At 37.6% G+C, this 18,940-nt stretch overlaps 3 protein-coding genes across 7 annotated transcripts in view; 2 read left to right on the top strand and 1 right to left on the bottom strand.

Moving 5' to 3' along the window:
• LOC103506490 (ribosome maturation protein SBDS-like) overlaps window positions 1-7,511 on the top strand; it is a 15,173-nt gene extending 7,662 nt beyond the window's left edge. The window contains exons 3-5 of the mRNA XM_026821618.1: window positions 5,418-5,614; window positions 6,300-6,464; window positions 7,121-7,511. Coding sequence (XP_026677419.1) covers window positions 5,418-5,614; window positions 6,300-6,464; window positions 7,121-7,249 — 491 coding nt within the window. The 3' untranslated portion in view covers window positions 7,250-7,511. The remainder of the gene's footprint in view (window positions 1-5,417; window positions 5,615-6,299; window positions 6,465-7,120) is intronic.
• LOC103506442 (ribosome maturation protein SBDS-like) lies at window positions 1,372-5,106 on the top strand. Its single transcript, XM_026821613.1, has 5 exons — window positions 1,372-1,643; window positions 2,762-2,904; window positions 3,294-3,490; window positions 4,163-4,327; window positions 4,828-5,106. The coding sequence occupies exons 1-5, from the start codon at window positions 1,513-1,515 to the stop codon at window positions 4,954-4,956; spliced, it is 765 nt and encodes a 254-aa protein (XP_026677414.1). The 5' UTR covers window positions 1,372-1,512; the 3' UTR covers window positions 4,957-5,106.
• Window positions 7,512-8,001: 490 nt separating the features above from the next.
• On the bottom strand, window positions 8,002-17,724 carry LOC103506425 (ubiquitin domain-containing protein UBFD1). 5 transcript variants are annotated; one of them, XR_003390741.1, is made up of 7 exons: window positions 17,449-17,708; window positions 16,906-17,169; window positions 16,021-16,257; window positions 11,346-11,483; window positions 10,150-10,273; window positions 9,426-9,551; window positions 8,002-8,641 (listed from the first exon to the last, which is right to left on the bottom strand). XR_003390741.1 is itself a non-coding variant. In XM_008470824.3 (7 exons), exons 2-7 carry the CDS (start codon window positions 17,465-17,467, stop codon window positions 9,485-9,487), a joined length of 849 nt encoding a protein of 282 aa, XP_008469046.1. In that variant the 5' UTR covers window positions 17,468-17,498; window positions 17,576-17,724; the 3' UTR covers window positions 9,039-9,484. The 5 variants fall into 5 exon arrangements, 4 of the variants coding, with proteins under 4 accessions (XP_008469046.1, XP_026677395.1, XP_026677393.1 ...); XM_008470824.3 differs by lacking the exon at window positions 8,002-8,641 and having other exon boundaries at window positions 9,039-9,551; window positions 17,449-17,498; window positions 17,576-17,724; XM_026821594.1 differs by lacking the exon at window positions 8,002-8,641 and having other exon boundaries at window positions 9,039-9,551; window positions 16,906-17,166; window positions 17,449-17,575; window positions 17,655-17,715.
• Between the last annotated feature and the right edge of the window lie 1,216 nt (window positions 17,725-18,940).

Here is an 18,940-nt window from a genome sequence, read left to right as displayed (position 1 = left end):
ACAGACAGACAGAAGGACAGACAGACACACGGACCAATGGCTGAAACTTTGGATTTAGGCTCTAGGGACCTCAAAACGTGTTTTGGCACTAAAAACTGACCATCTAAAATTTGACTCGATTACATAACTTTCCTTCCTATAGGATAAGGAAAGTAAAAACATACGTTTAAAGCTTTAAAGTTGAGAAAATTTCCTTAAACTGGATGCTTTTTTTTTCAAGATACCCCAAAATGTACACAGTAACAAAGGTAGGCGAATAGATATCGGACAAACAAAAATTAGGGTAAACGATTTTATTCTCTGAGATTGACAGGTAACATGAGGTAATTGTAAAAACAAATTTTAGACCTCCAAATCTGAGGGAGAACTCTGGGTGGCAAAAAAAAACCCGCCGAAATACGGCCGAAAATTGGTTTTTTTTGGCGGTTTTTCGGCCTCCAAAAGTTCTCCCCTCAGATTTGGAGGTCTCAAATTTGTTTTTACAATCACCTTATGGTACCTGACAATCTCAAAGAATAAAATCGTTTACCCTAATTTTTGTTTGTCCGATATCTATTCGCCTACCTTTGTTACTGTGTACATTTTGGGGTATCTTGAAAAAAAAAGCATCCAGTTTAAGGAAATTTTCTCAACTTTAAAGCTTTAAACGTATGTTTTTACTTTCCTTATCCTATAGGAAGGAAACCAGGGTTAATTTTTAACCCCCCATGTTAGGGTTAATGGTTAACCCTAGTCCTGACCTGGTACCTACCTAAATGTAGATCATCCTTTTTTGTATTTGATTCCTGTCCTATTATTTTGTATTTCTAATCTATTCATAAAACTACATAAAATGAAACTATTGAATTGAATCACAACTTTTGTTTCTTCATTTTACGCCCTTATTTAAGGTAAAAGTTTAGCAAAAACTCAAAAACGTTCGCTTTTCTCAGGACTTTAGTTTTCGGCCCAAGTTACTCAAACTTTGCAGAGCAGAGAGGTTCTTTATAAAATGTAGATCAAAAGTCTCCTCGGGCCGAATCTCGAGAAATGTACGTTAAGGCCGTTATTTAGGGTAAAAGTTTAGCAAAAGCTCGAAAACGTTCGCTTTTCTCAGGACTTCTCAGTTTTCGGCCCAAGTCGCTTAAACTTTACAGAGAGGTTCTTTATAAAATGTAGATTAAAAGTTTCCGCGAGTCGAACCTCGAGAAATGAACGGTTCAGCCGTTCCGTTATTGGCAAAATTTTCAACATTTTTTAGGCTTCACTTTTAAGTCAATATTAATCTGATCCACTGATTTCAACCTCCTTGATCAGAGTTGCCAGATGTACACTAGTGGTCATCTGGCAGCACTGTCCATGAACACCGCGAAAATTATAAATTTTCAGAAATCCATGTTTCATGAAAAGTTTGGCACTTTTGCATTCTAGTGAAAGTTCTGAAGTTCCATCTCTTTTATTCAATTTAGCATGATAAGAACGTGAAATTAATAATTACTTTGTCGTTAGTATAGTTCAAAAAAAGCTGCAGACATGTCGAAGATATTCACTCCAACCAATCAAATCCGAATGACAAATGTTGCAATAGTACGAATGAAGAAGGCAGGCAAAAGGTTTGAGATAGCCTGTTACAAAAACAAAGTGATTTCCTGGCGAAACAACATGTAAGTTGGACAGCTTTCAGCCAAAGTCATCCTGGTAAACAGGAGGGCATGGGCTCAATCCCAGGCAAGGCATGGAATTTTATTTTAATTTATTTGAGAAAATAGACTGCCTACATAACAGCGGAGTGCTGAAGGTTAATTGACAGAGAATGCTGGAGGCATTAACCTCATTTGATGGTTACCTTCCACTCAAGAGTCTATTACTTGGTTTTACCTAAATAGGGATTCATTATCCACAAGTCTGTATGGTTGTTTCAAATCCTCAGTATTCATAGTCTATTCAGCCGAGTTAGCTTAGTGGGTAGCATACCCAAGTTGTAAGTGTTGGTTCATGGGTTGATTCCTACCTGGGCCAAACTTCATCTTAAACAGATAGGATTTGGTCTTGAAATGGCTGGCTTTCTCCTATCCTGTCCTTGCTTTCAGGATAATAAGACCTTAGCACTTACAGTTCCCTTTATCAATTTTTTTTTTTTTTATTTAAGAACATGCTGAAAATTTCCCCTTACCTTCTTTCAGAGAAAAAGACATTGATGAAGTACTTCAAACACATACAGTATTCACAAATGTATCCAAAGGACAAGCAGCCAACAAAGAAGATCTGAAGAAAGCTTTCAATACCGTAGCTTTCAGCCAAAGTCATCCTGGTAAACAGGGGGGCATGGGCTCAATCCCAGCCAAGGCGTGGGATTTTATCTTCATTTATTTGAGAAATAGACTGCGTAAATAACAGCGGAGTGCTAAAGGTTAATTTATAGAGAATGCTGGAGGCATTAACCTCATTTGATGGTTACCTTCCACTCAAGAGTCTATTACTTGATTTTACATAGATGGGGATTCATTATCCACAAGTCTGTATGGTTGTTTCAAATCCTCAGTATTCATAGTCTAGCCAGCCTAGTTAGCTTAGTGGGTAGCATACCTGCCTAATAAGAGTTAGGTCATGAGTTTATGCCCACCTAGATTAAACTTTATCCTAAACAGACAGGGTTTGTTCATGGAACAGCCAGCTATCCTCTCCTCACTTTCGGGATGACAAGACCTCAGCAGTTTCATTTCCTTTTGTCAAACCTTATAAAAAAGAACATGCTGAACATTTCCTCCTTAACTTCTTTCAGAGAAAAAGACATTGACGAAGTACTTCAAACACATACAGTATTCACAAATGTATCCAAAGGACAAGCAGCCAACAAAGAAGATCTGAAGAAAGCTTTCAATACCGAGGACCAGACGGAAATATGTAAACTAATTCTTATGAAAGGTAATTTAAGTACTATTTTATTATTATTATTATTATTATTATTATTATTATTATTATTATTATTATTATTATTATTTCTTTTTTTTTAACAAAATACCTACACTTGGTGTCTGACTGACCGTACAACACCCTAACTGTAAAAAAAAGTGTAGGTAGTCATAGTCACCTACTTGCTTTTTATCATAGGGGCCTGATTTAATAGTGACTTGTGTTTTGGGAAAATAATAACCATCATGACATTCATGACAAATCTTCCAGACAAAAATATGTATATGCTGTGTCATCTGGCAACCCAGACTTTGGGCAGCCCATCAATAAATTGTTATTGGTTGTTTCTCTCTCATCCCAAAAAAAAACTGACATACTTTTTCACTCTTGTTTCATCTCAGGTGAACTACAAATCTCAGACAAGGAGCGAAGCAGTCAAATTGAAAACCAGTTCAAAGACATTGCCACCATAGTGTCGGAAAAATGCATCAATACGGAAACCAAACGACCGTTCACCGTGTCAATGATTGAGGCAGGGCTTAAGCAGATTCACTTTAGTGTCAATGTGAACAAGAATTCTAAACAGCAAGCCCTTGAGGTAAGTATTTGTCAAGGCATGATACAAGCAAAGCATTAGGAAGAGCCCGTCAGCTTAGCTTGTAGTGTAGAGCACCTACCTTGTAAGTATGAGGTTGTGGGTACAATTCCCACTTGGCGTAAGCTTTATCCTAAATAGATACCTAAGGTTTGTTCTTAGAACAGTTGGATTTCGCCCATGCGCTCTTCCTTTCATTTTGGGATGATAAGACCTCAGGCATTTACAATTCCCTCTACAAAGCCTGTAAGTTTAGTTAGCTTGAAGGTTAGGGCACCTGAGATTGTGGATTAAATTCCCAACCTGGGGCAAAATTTATCTTGAACAGATGTTTGTTCTGGGAACAGCTGGCTTTCTCCTGTACTCTCTTTGATTTTGGGTTGATAAGTTGTTAAGAGTTCCCTCTATCAAAGCTTGTCAGCCTAGTGCTTGGAGGGTAGGGCATTCGACCTGGGGCGAAATTTATCCTAAACAGATAAGATTCTCAGAACAGCTAGCTTTCTCCAATGATAACTTGTTACAGCTCATCCTGTCAAAGTTATTCAATAAAAATTGAGTAGTTCCCAGGAAGAAGGGCTTATGTTATTCTTGGGCCCCTATTCATAAAGGCCTTTCTTCTTGGAAACGATTGAATTGATGTTGTTCAAAATACATCCAATGTATTACTATTCCCAGGTGATTCCTACTCTAAAACAGTGCATGAGTATTGAGCGAGCTCAGATGAGAGTGAGAGTAGAAGTCAGTGCCGGAGTCAAGGATGTGAAGAAACTGAAGGAGAAACTTGTGAAGTGTGCAACCAGTGTGGAAAATGAGGAGTGGAGTGGTGGAGGGCTGTTATTGGTCAGTACTGTCAGTAGCACTTTTTATTTTCTATTTTCCCTCTGAACTCAAGTGAAAAAAAAAATTGGACTTTACTGTAAATAAAAAAAAAGCAGTTTGCAGTTTCATCTCTTTACTGCTTTACTCTGACAATCTTTTCTAAATATTTTGAAAATATTTTTGATTAATTTTTAGGTACTAAACCACCAACTAAAAGATCATTGTTGTTGGTTGTTGTGTTCAAGATACTATCTTTAGTTTTGTAGTTGGTCATATTTTTGGTCGAAAAATTGGTGGACTAAAAGTTCTCACGTCAATCAGCCAATTTTTTTTCCCCTTTTTTTACACACTGCTGCGAGGTCGATGGTCTCGGATGGGCGCGGGTCGATCGTCTAATATGTAGGTCAATGATCCGGGGTCTATGGTCTTTATACAAACTAAAGGAAAAATCATAGACTTGAAACTTCGAATTGACTAACAATTGTTCACTCAAAAATACTCTGTATCTTGTTTCTTCTCAGATATGTCTCATAGATCCAGGCAAGTATCGGGAGATTGATGAATTGGTAAGAACTGAAACTCGGGGACAAGGAACACTTGAACTTCTCAATCTTAAGGAGGTGACGGAGGGCGAGGAAGTTCTGGAATGAGCGGTGGGTAACGGGTGTTCAAAAATTAATGACCCCACTCAGGAAGTAATCCCTTCTCAGAGGAGAGGATAAAGAGGGCCCATTAAATGGGGCTCACGATTTCACGACAGATTCTATGTTCTGTGGGGGCAAAAAACTGAAAACATTGGAGAAAAAACGTGTGCCTCAGAGGTACACTTGGTGTCTGACTGACCGTACAACACCCTAACTGTAAAAAAAAGTGTAGGTAGTCATAGTCACCTACTTGCTTTTTATCATAGGGGCCTGATTTAATAGAGACTTGTGTTTTGGGAAGATAATAACCATCATGACATTCATGACAAATCTTCCAGACAAAAATATGTATATGCTGTGTCATCTGGCAACCCAGACTTTGGGCAGCCCATCAATAAATTGTTATTGATTGTTTCTCTCTCATCCCAAAAAAACTGACAGACTTTTTCACTCTTGTTTCATCTCAGGTGAACTACAAATCTCAGACAAGGAGCGAAGCAGTCAAATTGAAAACCAGTTCAAAGACATTGCCACCATAGTGTCAGAAAAATGCATCAATACGGAAACCAAACGACCGTTCACCGTGTCAATGATTGAGGCGGGGCTTAAGCAGATTCACTTTAGTGTCAATGTGAACAAGAATTCTAAACAGCAAGCCCTTGAGGTAAGTATTTGTTAAGGCATGATACAAGCAAAGCATTAGGAAGAGCCCGTCAGCTTAGCTTGTAGTCTAGAGCACCTGCCTTGTAAGTATGAGGTTGTGGGTACAATTCCCACTTGGAGTAAGCTTTATCCTAAATAGATACCTAAGGTTTGTTCTTAGAACAGTTGGATTTTGCCCATGTGCTCTTCCTTCTTCCTTTCATTTTAGGAAGATAAGACCTCAGGCATTTACAGTTCCCTCTACAAAGCCTGTAAGTTTAGTTAGCTTGAAGGTTAGGGCACCTGAGATTGTGGATTAAATTCCCAACCTGGGGCAAAATTTATCTTGAACAGATGTTTGTTCTGGGAACAGCTGGCTTTCTCCTGTACTCTCTTTGATTTTGGGTTGATAAGTTGTTAAGAGTTCCCTCTATCAAAGCTTGTCAGCCTAGTGCTTGGAGGGTAGGGCATTCGACCTGGGGCGAAATTTATCCTAAACAGATAAGATTCTCAGAACAGCTAGCTTTCTCCAATGATAACTTGTTACAGCTCATCCTGTCAAAGTTATTCAAGAAAAATTGAGTAGTTCCCAGGAAGAAGGGCTTATGTTATTCTTGGGCCCCTATCCCTATTCATATATGCCTTTCTTCTGGGGAACGATTGAATTGATGTTGTTCAAAACACATCCAATGTATTACTATTCCCAGGTGATTCCTACTCTAAAACAGTGCATGAGTATTGAGCGAGCTCAGATGAGAGTGAGAGTAGAAGTCAGTGCTGGAGTCAAGGACGTGAAGAAACTGAAGGAGAAACTCGTGAAGTGTGCAACCAGTGTGGAAAATGAGGAGTGGAGTGGTGGAGGGCTGTTATTGGTCAGTAGCACTTTTTACTTTCTATTTTCCCTCTGAACTCAAGTGAGAAAAAAATTGGACTTTACTGTAAAAAAAAGAAGCAGTTTGCAGTTTCATCTCTTTACTGCTTTACTCTGACAATCTTTTCTAAATATTTTGAAAATATTTTTGAACAATTTTTTGGTACTAAACTACCAACTAAAAGATCATTGTTGTTGGTTGTTGTGTTCAAGATACTATCTTTAGTTTTGTAGTTGGCCATATTTTTGGTCGAAAAATTGGTTGACTTAAAAGTTCTCAAGTCAATCAGCCAGATTTTTTTTTTTTACACACTGCTGCGAGGTCGATGGTCTCGGATGGGCGCGGGTCGATCGTCTAATATGTAGGTCAATGATCTGGGGTCTATGGTCTTTATACAAACTAAAGGAAAAATCATAGACTTTTTTTTTGTGGAGAGGGGGAAATCTTCAAAAAGACGCCCATTGCAAAAAACCTTTGCAATGGGGAGTGTGGGATTGATGTCCGGATACCGGGACATCCAGACCCACTAAAACCCAACCTCTCCCTCTTCCCATTAGGGCCCTGGAACCAGATATATTGGACATTACTTCAGGGCCATTGAAACTTCGAATTGACTTTGTTCACTCAAAAATACTCTGTATCTTGTTTCTTCTCAGATATGTCTCATAGATCCAGGCAAGTATCGGGAGATTGATGAATTGGTAAGAACTGAAACTCGGGGACAAGGAACACTTGAACTTCTCAATCTTAAGGAGGTGACGGAGGGCGAGGAAGTTCTGGAATGAGCAGTAGGTAACGGGTGTTCAAAAATTAATGAAACTCAGGAAGTAATCCCTTCTCATAGGAGAGGATAAAGAGGGCCCATCAAATGGGGCTCACGATTTCACGACAGATTCTATGTTCTGTGGGGGCAAAAAACTGAAAACATTGGAGAAAAAACGTGTGCCTCAGAGGGTAAGAAAAGAGAACAAGGGAGAGAGAGAGAGAGCAAGGAAGAGAGAGAGAGAGAAGAGAGTAAAGAATAATAATAGTGCTTATTTATACTGCTCGCATAGGACTGAAAAGGCCCCTTACTCCAGCAGTAGGCAACTACTATTATTGTGGTCAAATTCTCAAATTCGATTGAGGATAAAATTCCATACCTCGGCTGGGATTGAATCCACGCCCTCCTGTTTACCAGGCGAGCGCCTTGACCACACCAAAGAAGATAGAGAGAGAAGAGAACAAAGAAGGGAGAGAGAAGAGAGCAAGGAAGAGAGAGGAGAGGGAGAGAGAGAATAGAGCAATGAAGAGAAAGAAAAGAGAACAAGGGAGAGAGAGAGAGATGGAACATGACACCAAAAAGAAGAAAACATTTCAATGTTCACTTGTGAGTCTTGAATTACATGCTTCAGAAAGAAAGTTGTGTTCTTACGATTTTTCCTCGAAAAATTAAGTTGAATTTTATCTCATCTTGAATTTCAACCATATTCCAATGATAGCTTAGGTTAACCATATTTTAATGAAGTAATCAGAATAAGAACAAAGAACAATAAAATTGAAATGGTACGTAACATCTGGCCAATAGGATTTTCTTTATTTCTGAAAGATTCAACGGTAAGCAATGTGATTACCAAAATATGATATCTGAACTGGAGATAGGTAAAGAGTGAGTGAGTGAGTTATAAAAAAGAACTACTCTTTTTGATGAACTACTCAGTCAATAAGTCAGATCGAAACTCTCTTAGGGAGTTGAAGAGTGAGTTACATACTCTTTTCCACTGAAAAGAGTAGTTCTTTCATATCTACAACATAAAATATAAAATCCAAAATGGATGTCTCATTTAAAATTTTAATCTTAGGATTTCACTCAAGTCCTGTGATACTTATGGCTAGGGCCATACTCGGATATTAATCTACAATTAACTTTTAATCTTGGATTAGGTACCTAATCTGATTAGTTGATTTCAATTTTTTTAGCCGATCACATTGCTAAATCCAATATTAAAAGTTAATCATAGTTTAGTCTCTTGAGTGTGGCTATTAGGGTAGCATACAATAATCAGTTCATGGAAATCCAGGTTTTTCCTAAGAAGGTCCATTTTCGGTATTTCCATTATGGAAGGTTGGTATCAAATGCTGGGAATTGACTTTCAGGTCATTTTCCTTTGTAAAATGGGTCTTCTTTCATAGAACACCAGTATCTCTCTCCTGTTTACCAGGCGAACGCCTTGACCACACCAAAGAAGAGAGAGAAGAGAACAAAGAAGGGAGAGAGAAGAGAGCAAGGAAGAGAGAGAGAGCAATGAAGAGAGAGGAGAGGGAGAGAGAGAATAGAGCAATGAAGAGAAAGAAAAGAGAACAAGGGAGAGAGAGAGAGATGGAACATGACACCAAAAAGAAGAGAACATTTCAATGTTCATTTGTGAGTCTTGAATTACATGCTTCAGAAAGAAAGTTGTGTTCTTACGATTTTTCCCCGAAAAATTAAGTTGAATTTTATCTCATCTTGAATTTCAACCATATTCCAATGATAGCTTAGGTTAATCATATTTTAATGAAGTATAATCAGAATAAGAACAAAGAACAATAAAATTGAAATGGTACGTAACATCTGACCAATAGGGTTTTCTTTATTTCTGAAAGATTCAACGGTAAGCAATGTGATTACCAAAATATGAAATCTGAACTGGAGATAGGTAAAGAGTGAGTGAGTTATAAAAAAGAACTACTCAGTCAATGAGTCAAATCCAAACTCTCTTAGGGAGTTGAAGAGTGAGTTACATATCTAATCATAGTTTAGTCTCTAGTCTCTTGAGTGTGGCCATTAGGGTAGCGTACAATAATCAGTTCATGGAAATCCAGGTTTTTTCTAAGAAGGTCCATTTTCGGTATTTCCATTATCGAAGGTTGGTATCAAATGCTGGGAATTGACTTTCAGGTCATTTTCCTTTGTAAAATGGGTCTTCTTTCATAGAACACCAGTATCTCTCGGCATTGAGCATGGTAGCAGGGGGCGTGGTCTAGAATCTGGTAGCCAATCACGAGTCGAGAATAATGTGCTTGATAGAGTCCACATATTGAGCTGGGACATAGTAGATCCAATACCTGGAGAGAATGTAAAGACAAAACATTAGTGAGGTCTACATTTCACTTGAGCAGGGTAAAAAGAGGAGCCCCATAAAGCTTAAATTCGTAGCAATGAAACAACAGATCGGATCCAAATTGAACGATGTTCTGAACTTAGCTACTGTCCCGACACCTGAAGAGCAGCAAGCCTTGCAGGAGGAGAAAGTCAACAAATAAAAAAAGGAAACCCATAAAGCTTAAATTCGTAGCAATGAAACAACAGATAAGTACATTAGACTTGTGTGGTCTCTCCTACGCCTATGCCTATCCCGTAGTCTGTTCCTCCTATTCCTAATCAGATGGGCGACAAGACTTTCTATTCATGTGCTGGGTCAACACGAGGAGACCAGAAAGTAACTTGTCTAAAGATTTGTAATGAAAAGGAGGACAAATTTTTGTTAATGGTAGGCATCGAATCGAGGACGTCCCGTATGGAAAGCAAGCTGGTTCCACTGAGTGAACTGTACCCCAAATAGGTAGTCTTGATATTATTATTACTTAACTTTGACCTCAGCAAAATACCCCAATGGTTACAAAAATTGAAACTTTTTGGGCTTCACATTCTTTGATCAATTACCTAGAGGCATCCGTAGTGCCCAGTTGTAGTGCCATAATGTGATACTGTTCTAGTCCTTCTATTGGTTCAGAGATGACTCCCTTGATGGAACTCATACGAATCTTTTCAGTTCTTTCTTTAGTTCCTGAAATTAACAATTAATTTGTAATTAAGTGAACTGTTTCTGTAGAATTCAGATCTAGGTATGCCATTTCATTTCCCCACTCCTTATGTTAAATCTGTTGATATAATGGCACTCTTTAGTAGCCAACAGTTGAGTGTTCTTTTTTTTATAGAGGAAACTGTAACTATTAAGATTTTATTTTTCCTAAATCGAAGAGAAAAGAGGTTTGATAGAGGAAACTGTAACAGCCCAACAACAGAGGCTTTACTGTCCAGTGTCCAGCAATCGAAGAGAGGAGGAAAGGATAGGAGGAAGCCAGCTGTTCCAGGAACAGACTTTATCTGTTACGGATACATTCTGAACCAGGTGGAAACAAACTCACAACCTACCTTGTGCAAGGCAGATGGGCTACCCCCCAAGCTAACATCTACTTTTTCCTTCTTCTTTCCTGCCTTTTCCCGTGTACAGACGGGGTCAGCATTTTTCATCAGCCTCTCAATCAGCCCTGCATAGGGTGATTGTTTTGGGCTGACATTTGGTTCTGGCTATAAAATTTTTACAAGTGGATGCCCTTGTTATTACACAATTCAATCAAATCTTCGATTGGGTTGGATATGAGAGATTGCCTAAGGCAATAATCCCGCCTTTTGTTAAATTTGTACTTTATGTATTGTATGAATTTTCAACAATCAAGAGTTTATTATTATTATGATTAAATCTTTATTTACAGAAATGTATATACAAGTTGGACAAAAATTGAGAATTAATAAAATAAACAAAGTTTGATCAAGGGTGGGGTTTTTGCCTATGCCCTTTGCACTTAACCTTTGCTATTCCTTTAGCAAGGCAAATTTCAGGCTGGTATACTCCCTGTTTAAAGTCTCGCAGCCAGACTAGGCTGGTCTACTCCCTGTTTAACGTCCCCCAGCAACACTAGGCTGGTCTACTCCCTGTTTAACGTTCCCCAGCCAGACCAGGCTGGTCTACTCCCTTTTCATCACCCCCCAGCCAGACTAACACGTACAACAGTACAAGGCAGACGTTGTGCCCCTCAAGCTAACTGAACTAGCTGAAAGTATCAAGTTAAACTCACCTAACCACAGTTCATCAAGCTCCAGTCTAAAGGTGATACGAAGTTTACCACCTCCTTTATTCAACATTCCACTCAGAGGGAAAGGAGGCAGGGGTTCCTTAGTGTTCAATATACCTGGCATCACATCATCTGGTAAACCTGAGGAAATAAAGTAGGAAGGAATTAAGTAATTTGTAAGTACCTACTTATGCATTTTAGGTTTCAAAATGTCTAATTAGTCACAGTGACAGGGCTTTAAATTAAAAAGCTAATGGCCTTACCTACTAACATAAAATAAATAGGAACTAAAATAATAAAAAAAGAGCCTCTGAATTTCATATGGCTGGAGATATTCAAACCAGAGATCCCTCAGTTATAAATTCAATGCCATAGAAACTATGCAACTGGGATTGTTGGGGAAATAAAGAGTGAGTGATGGTCAGCTTGAAGCTTGATTTTTCCCTCAGTGAAACTGCTATGAGTCTGTGTCATAGCCATAGCATAGCATTGTAGTGTGCTTTTTATTAAATGGGCTAAAAGAAATCTCTAAACATTTTTTTTTTTTTTTTTTTCATCCCCTTTTTCAACCACTTCCCAGTGTTATAGTGGTTAGTACGGTAGACTTTGAATCTGGAGGTTGGTGGTTCAAGTCATAAAATTTAGTGTTGTGTAATAAGTGGGAATGACATTTTTGACAAGCATTTATGCTTAACACAATATTAAAAAAATCCTTCCCTTAGAATAATATGTTGACAAGTGCTGGGCACTAATTGAGTCACATATGTACGTTGGTATTTAGGTTTACCAATTTACTTGTACGGAGGTGGTACCATAACCACTGCTATCTACGTTTCTCGGTGATACTCATTACCACAACAAGGTAACAAATAAGTATGTCTCATTAGAAGAAGAATAAATAAATACCCAGTAAAAACAAAAAAGCATAACAAGACAGAAGAATGATATGTAATGAGAACAGAATACTGAAATCTACTTGAGCTAGACAAGGCCTCTACATATTTCATGCTCCAAATTATGGACATATTTTTTTGGATATTTCTGGGGCCTGCTTAAATATCCCCACAAGGGCTCTAGAAGCCCAGGGCCCCACAGGCGCTGTATACCAGTGCTCATGTGGCCTGTATAACAAGCCCATCCCAAAGTATGTCTCTCATCAGATAAACATTTCTCATACCTTCTACCTTCCTAACAGGAACAATAGGAAAATATATGGATCTGGCTGACTATTTTTTTTTTTTTTTTTTTTTTTTTTTTTTTTTTCTTTAAAAAAAAAAGGTAATCCCTCTACATATGTTTCTACTTTAGAGATATCTCAGACATAAGTAGGTAATGTGAGTACTTATGTATAGGTAGGTATAGAATACACTTGTACTCATGGATGTGGTATTACATTGTTTATTTTCATTAGTGTACATCACCTGCATCAGCAGATCAGCACTACTATCATCAGAGTTGAGAAAATATTTTACTTCAACTATTTTGTGGATCCTACATCCTGAATAGCCTTCTTTATCTTTATGATCCCTGAGATGTAATAAAATAAATAAAAATAGCTGTACCAATGGTTTTAGTGGGACTGACAAAATATAGAGTTAATATTATTAAATCCAAGCATAGTATGTCTACCTACCTGCCTATATTTTAGGTAATAAATATTTATAGCATACATTTCAAATACGAGCTCATTAATATGCCAATCATGTAGGTACACTATAAGAATTGTAATTTATGTTGCATACCTCCAATCAATGTGGACTTGAACAGTTGTGACATTGGTAACAAAAGTAAAGGCACTCAGGTTATACCAAGAATTTAGTGGTTCTCAAACAACAAGTAGGTAGGTTTTTTCCCCAGAGGTTTGATCAAGGGAATTGTAACTGCTAAGGTTTTATTGTCCCAAAAGCAAAGAGAAAATGAAGACAGGATAGGAGAAAGCCAGACATTTTGAGGCAAACTGTATGTGTTTAAGATAGAATCCTCCCTGGTGGGAAATTGACATTGTAATGTCCAAGCTGACTAAGCTGGCTTACTTGTCTTATTTGTTTGTTTTGGAAACTTGAGAGGAAAAACCAAACTCAGTGTTATAGTGGTTAGTACGGTAGACTTTGAATCTGGAGGTTGGTGGTTCAAGTCAAGTCATAAAATTTAGTGTTGTGTAATAAGTGGGAATGACATTTGTGACAAGCATTTATGCTTAACACAATATTAAAAAAATCCTTCCCTTAGAATAATATGTTGACAAGTGCTGGGCACTAATTGAGTCACATATGTACGTTGGTATTTAGGTTTACCAATTTACTTGTACGGAGGTGGTACCATAACCACTGCTATCTACGTTTCTCGGTGGTACTCATTACCACAACAAGGTAACAAATAAGTATGTCTCATTAGAACTGAGGCAAACTGTATGTGTTTAAGATAGAATCCTCCCTGGTGGGTAATTGACATTGTAATGTCCAAGCTGACTAAGCTGGCTTACTTGTCTTATTTGTTTGTTTTGGAAACTTGAGAGCAAAAACCAAACTCAGTGTTATAGCGGTTAGTACAGTAGACTTTGAATCTGGAGGTTGGTGGTTCAAGTCAAGTCATAAAATTTAGTGTTGTGTAATAAGTGGGAATGACATTTGTGACAAGCATTTATGCTTAACACAATATTAAAAAAATCCTTCCCTTTGAATAATATGTTGACAAGTGCTGGGCACTAATTGAGTCACATATGTACATTGGTATTTAGGTTTACCAATTTACTTGTACGGAGGTGGTACCATAACCACTGCTATCTACGTTTCTCGGTGGTACTCATTACCACAACAAGGTAACAAATAAGTATGTCTCATTAGAAGAAGAATAAATAAATACCCAGTAAGAACAAAAAAGCATAACAAGACAGAAGAATGATATGTAATGAGAACAGAATACTGAAATCTACTTGAGCTAGACAAGGCCTCTACATATTTAGACTTGTGTGGTCTCTCCTACGCCTATGCCTATCCCGTAGACTGGTCCTCCTATTCCTAATCAGATGGGCGACAAGACTTTCTATTTATGTGCTGGGTCAATACGAGGAGACCAGAAAGTAACTTGTCTAAAGATTTGCAATGAAAAGGAGGACAAATTTTTGTTAATGGTAGGCATCGAATCGAGGACGTCCTGTATGGAAAGCAAGCTAGTTCCACTGAGTGAACTGTACCCCAAATAGGTAGTCTTGATATTATTATTACTTAACTTTGACCTCAGCAAAATACCCCAATGGTTACAAAAATTGAAACTTTTTGGGCTTCACATTCTTTGATCAATTACCTAGAGGCATCCGTAGTGCCCAGTTGTAGCGCCATAATGTGATACTGTTCTAGTCCTTCTATTGGTTCAGAGATAACTCCCTTGATGGAACTCATTCGAATCTTTTCAGTCCTTTCTTTAGTTCCTGAAATTAATAATAATTTGTATTTGTAATTAACAACAGAAGTCTTATCGTACTTACTGAATTCGAAGGGAGCAGGATAAAGTTGTTCCAGGTGGAAAAGAAACCCACAACCTATCATTTACAAGGCAGACGTGTTACCCTCCAGGTGAAAGATGTATTTTCCTTTTGGGAAACTGAACACATTGAGGTCAATTTTTAGCCCGTCCTACTTACCTTTATTATTACAATAGTAATAACAAAAGGTATAGTGGACGGGCTATTGTATTTGCTTTGATGTCTGTCAGTCTGTCCCCATAGAAGGACTTATCCAAACCTGGTTGACCTATATATCAAGTTAAAGGTCTTTTTACCAGGAATACGAAAATGGTAGTGCAAATTTTGTCCAGAAAACATTAAAGCAAAAACCAAAAAAAAAGGTTTTTGGGGGATTTTTTTCACATTTTCTCACACAAATGAGCTCCCGTCTTGAAACTTGTCGCGACGACCTATGAACTCAAAGCGAGAATATTTTAGATAACACTTCAGTCGATAATTTAAGACCGATTTTAGCGTCACCTATGTTAAGCTACGCCGAGCAAGGCCAATAAATGGGTGGGTGACTTAAACATTATATTGGTATTTATTAGGAAACATTAAAAGGAATAAAGGGAGAACGAGCTCTAGTCTAGTAAAAGTAAAATCGAAAAATCAAATCAAGAATAATAATAAACTGAATATAAAACGAATTAGGTAAAACGAAAACGAATCTTTAACAAACAAACATTCTAGATGCCACACTATTCCAATTGTTATTTTATCAAACTAATTTCAGTTGCTTGATATTCAATATTGTTTTCTTGTTTGTCAATTGCTATGTTCTTTTTGTACAAATATAACAAAGTATTTTGGGGGAAAAAAAAAAAAAAAAACAACCACAGATGAACTTACCTAACCACAGTTCATCAAGCTCCAGTCTAAAGGTGATACGGAGTTTACCACCTCCTTTATTCAACATTCCACTCAGAGGGAAAGGAGGCAGGGGTTCCTTAGTGTTTAATATGGAAGGTATATTGCACAGTGCTTCCTCCGACAGTGAAACAAAGTCAGGTAAGGCAATATACACCTTACCTGTTCTGGAGTTCTGGAATAACAATAAAAAAAGTAAAATAATAATAAACAGCCCTTTAAGACTATGTTTTTATAACCAAAAGGGTCCCTCTGAGGCGTTTTAAGGTCCAATGGGGCCTAAAATCAAATGAAACAATGCATCACCTTTATCGAGCACTGTTCTGTGCATTTTCTGTCGGGACCATGGCTCCTTGTTGACTTTCTCCTCCTGCAAGGCTTGCTGCTCTTCAGGTGTCGGGACAGTAGCTAAGTTCAGAACATCATTCAATTTGGATCCGACCAGCATGATTTTTGCGTTGTTGACTACACCTAAACTTTTCAGAGTCTGTTCGTTCTTTGCCAGGCCCTTGTACATGACTTTTTGCAATGTGTGAGGAACTCCTGAGAACATAAAGTAGAATTAATGGACATCCAAAGGGACAATTACTTGAGCATTATAAGCATGTTGCCATCTGGAGAGAAAATGTTTTAAAAAAAAAAAAAAAAAAAAAGGGGAAAAATACAAAACTCACCTTTCAGAACTGGGAACTTTCATGGCCGGGAACTTGCGTTTGTCGAGAGAGGAAAAGTCTAGATTAAGTTTTAGTGTGCCTGCATTCCAAGTGCTAGGTCATGGGTTTGATTGCCACCCAGGCCAAACTTTGTTCTAAACCAATAAGGTTTGTTCTTGGAACGGCTGGCTTTTTCCTATTCTGTCCTCTCTTTAATTTTAGGAAGATGAGATTACTTTTGTTATGTACAGTTCTCTTTACACATATTAAACCTCTTAGAAAATCAAAAGCTGCTACAAAACAACAGGTACTTGTGCAGAAGTCACGTCAGTGGAAGATTTCTACCAAAGGAACTGGCAAAAACAAGCAGTGACCAGTGTTATTATAGGGTTAGGTTAAACGCAAAAAGGAGTTTTCACAATTAGAGCAGTGATTAGTGTTATTATAGGGTTAGGTTAAATACAAAAAGGAGCTTTCTTTTCCACTGTTGTGTCTTCTGCATAATTACCAAAAAACATTGTGAACAAAAATTACTTGCCTATGATAGATTCTAAATGGGTTTTCAACTGTAACACAGTGCTATTTTCTGACATTTTGACATCATACTTTTCTTTACTATAAATGACTACAAATTGAAGTATTTTATCATCACTTGCTACCGGTTTCTCAGGTTCTGACTTGGCATTTGTGTCTGTCACAGGTGGAGATTCATTAGATGGAGCTTTTGTATCACTTTTGGGTGCATCATTGGGTGTAAGATCTGAAATCTTATCACTATCTTTGTCCTTCAATTTAGATTCATCTGCAAAAAGTAAAAGGAATGTGTAAATGTGTTAGGCATACCCAAATGCCATCCCCAGATAATATATAATCTTGTAGGTAGGTACATAATTATTATGTACCTACCTACAAGAATTTAAGGGGGAGGGTGATCAAAGATAGTATGGGGATGAGGACAATAGACTTTTACTGGGTCAGAGATATCAAGTGGAATTTTCCCATTTCTGGGTGATGTCAATAAGGTAGCTCATAAGATACCTTTCATTGTACACCATGGCAACAAAAATCAAACGGTAATTACCTGACTTCGAAGCATCCATTATGTTTAGATAGAAAAGGACCACTCTCTCTCTCACTGCTCAGTCGACTTTTCCCAAGAATGTCCCAACTTTTCCAGCTTTCTTATCAGAAAAACCAATCTTTTTTGCCTGTCACTGCTCAGTCGACTTTTCCCAAGAATGTCCCAACTTTTCCAGCTTTCTTATCAGAAAAACCAATCTTTTTTGCCTGGATCTGCCAAGTACAAATTTAGATTTAGATCCAGCGACTTTTGTTTACTTTTTGAATCCAGGATGATTTTTTAAATCTTTGTTACGATTTGAACCGCTAGAGAGCGCGCTGTGTACGTTTCGTGAGGTGATTTTTTTCATGTAATCAAATCACTGATCACTTTGGTCAGCCAATGAAATTACTTGGTCACTCATTTGCTCCCATTTCATTGGTCAATCTCAATATGATCTCAGGAATCCAAGGCGTCTGATTGGTGCATTGTCATAGGTTTCTCCATGATCCGTTTACCTCCATGATTTCCCCTCTCTTCTTTTTCCTTATCATTTCCCCTTCTCCTCCTGTGTGATTCACATGAGGGAATTTTTTGATTGTTTAAACACTTTACAAAAAATGAAAAAAAAAAAAAACAAAGCCAGAAATCAGAAGTGCCAGAAGGAAAAAGGATTTTATTCATTTGTTTGAATGGAAATAATTTATAATTAATCACTTCCCTTTTGTTCTTCGCTTTAGATATTCGGTTCGGTTGCGCTGTGAACTATGATTAAAATGGTGCTAGTGCTAGTCTAGGCTTGTGTGTCCTGTTCACTGTTTGTGATAATCTTCACTGTTTTTTATCTAAAAAAAAAAAATGTTTCTAATCTGTCTTACCAAGTTATCTTTTAGGTACAACGTAGGTATCTAGGAATTTTTTTATGGTTTGTGTAACTGTTTCTAATCTGTCTTACCAAGTTATCTTTTAGGTACAACGTAGGTATCTAGGAATTTTTTTATGGTTTGTGTAACAAAAAAGTAATAACAATAGTTAGGTAATAAAGAGACATTCATCAGGAATACTACCAACCTGTTGCTGAAGTTTTTAGAGTTGTGGTTAAACAATAACAATAATAGAAGTTGTGGTGTGTGTTCTTGTATAGTTTTTTATCCCCCATGGAACAGACAGATTCAAAGGATAACAGTATGGGTTTGTTTCCGCCTGAGACGTTTTGTAAATCCTACAGCTTGAGGAATGAAATCCGAGAGGTAAGTTTCACAGCTGCAAAAAAAAAAAAAAAAGAAAAAAAAAAGGCTTTAATTATGGTTATTACCAAATGCCTAAGACTGGTAAATATTGCTTCATGCTCCAAATTATGGACATATTTTTTTGGATATTTCTGGGGCCTGCTTAAATATCCCCACAAGGGCTCTAGAAGCCCAGGGCCCCACAGGCGCTGTATACCAGTGCTCATGTGGCCTGTATAACAAGCCCATCCCAAAGTATGTCTCTCATCAGATAAACATTTCTC

The sequence above is a fragment of the Diaphorina citri genome, unplaced genomic scaffold (genome assembly GCF_000475195.1).
Source record: "Diaphorina citri unplaced genomic scaffold, Diaci psyllid genome assembly version 1.1 scaffold12, whole genome shotgun sequence".
NCBI classification, from domain to species: domain Eukaryota; kingdom Metazoa; phylum Arthropoda; class Insecta; order Hemiptera; family Psyllidae; genus Diaphorina; species Diaphorina citri.
Note: the sequence above shows the minus strand (reverse complement) of the source record. Positions and strands in the feature narration are given on the sequence as shown.

Coding starts and splice junctions, on each gene's coding strand:
- LOC103506442 (XM_026821613.1), top strand. CDS start 1,513: ATGTCGAAGATATTCACTCCAACCAATCAAATCCGAATGACAAATGTT. Junction 2,905..3,293: donor TAAACTAATTCTTATGAAAG/GTAATTTAAGTA, acceptor GTTTCATCTCAG/GTGAACTACAAATCTCAGAC. Junction 3,491..4,162: donor CTAAACAGCAAGCCCTTGAG/GTAAGTATTTGT, acceptor TACTATTCCCAG/GTGATTCCTACTCTAAAACA.
- LOC103506425 (XM_008470824.3), bottom strand. Junction 16,258..16,905: donor CCATTTAGAATCTATCATAG/GCAAGTAATTTT, acceptor TTATGTTCTCAG/GAGTTCCTCACACATTGCAA. Junction 11,484..16,020: donor CAGAACAGTGCTCGATAAAG/GTGATGCATTGT, acceptor TTATTTCCTCAG/GTTTACCAGATGATGTGATG.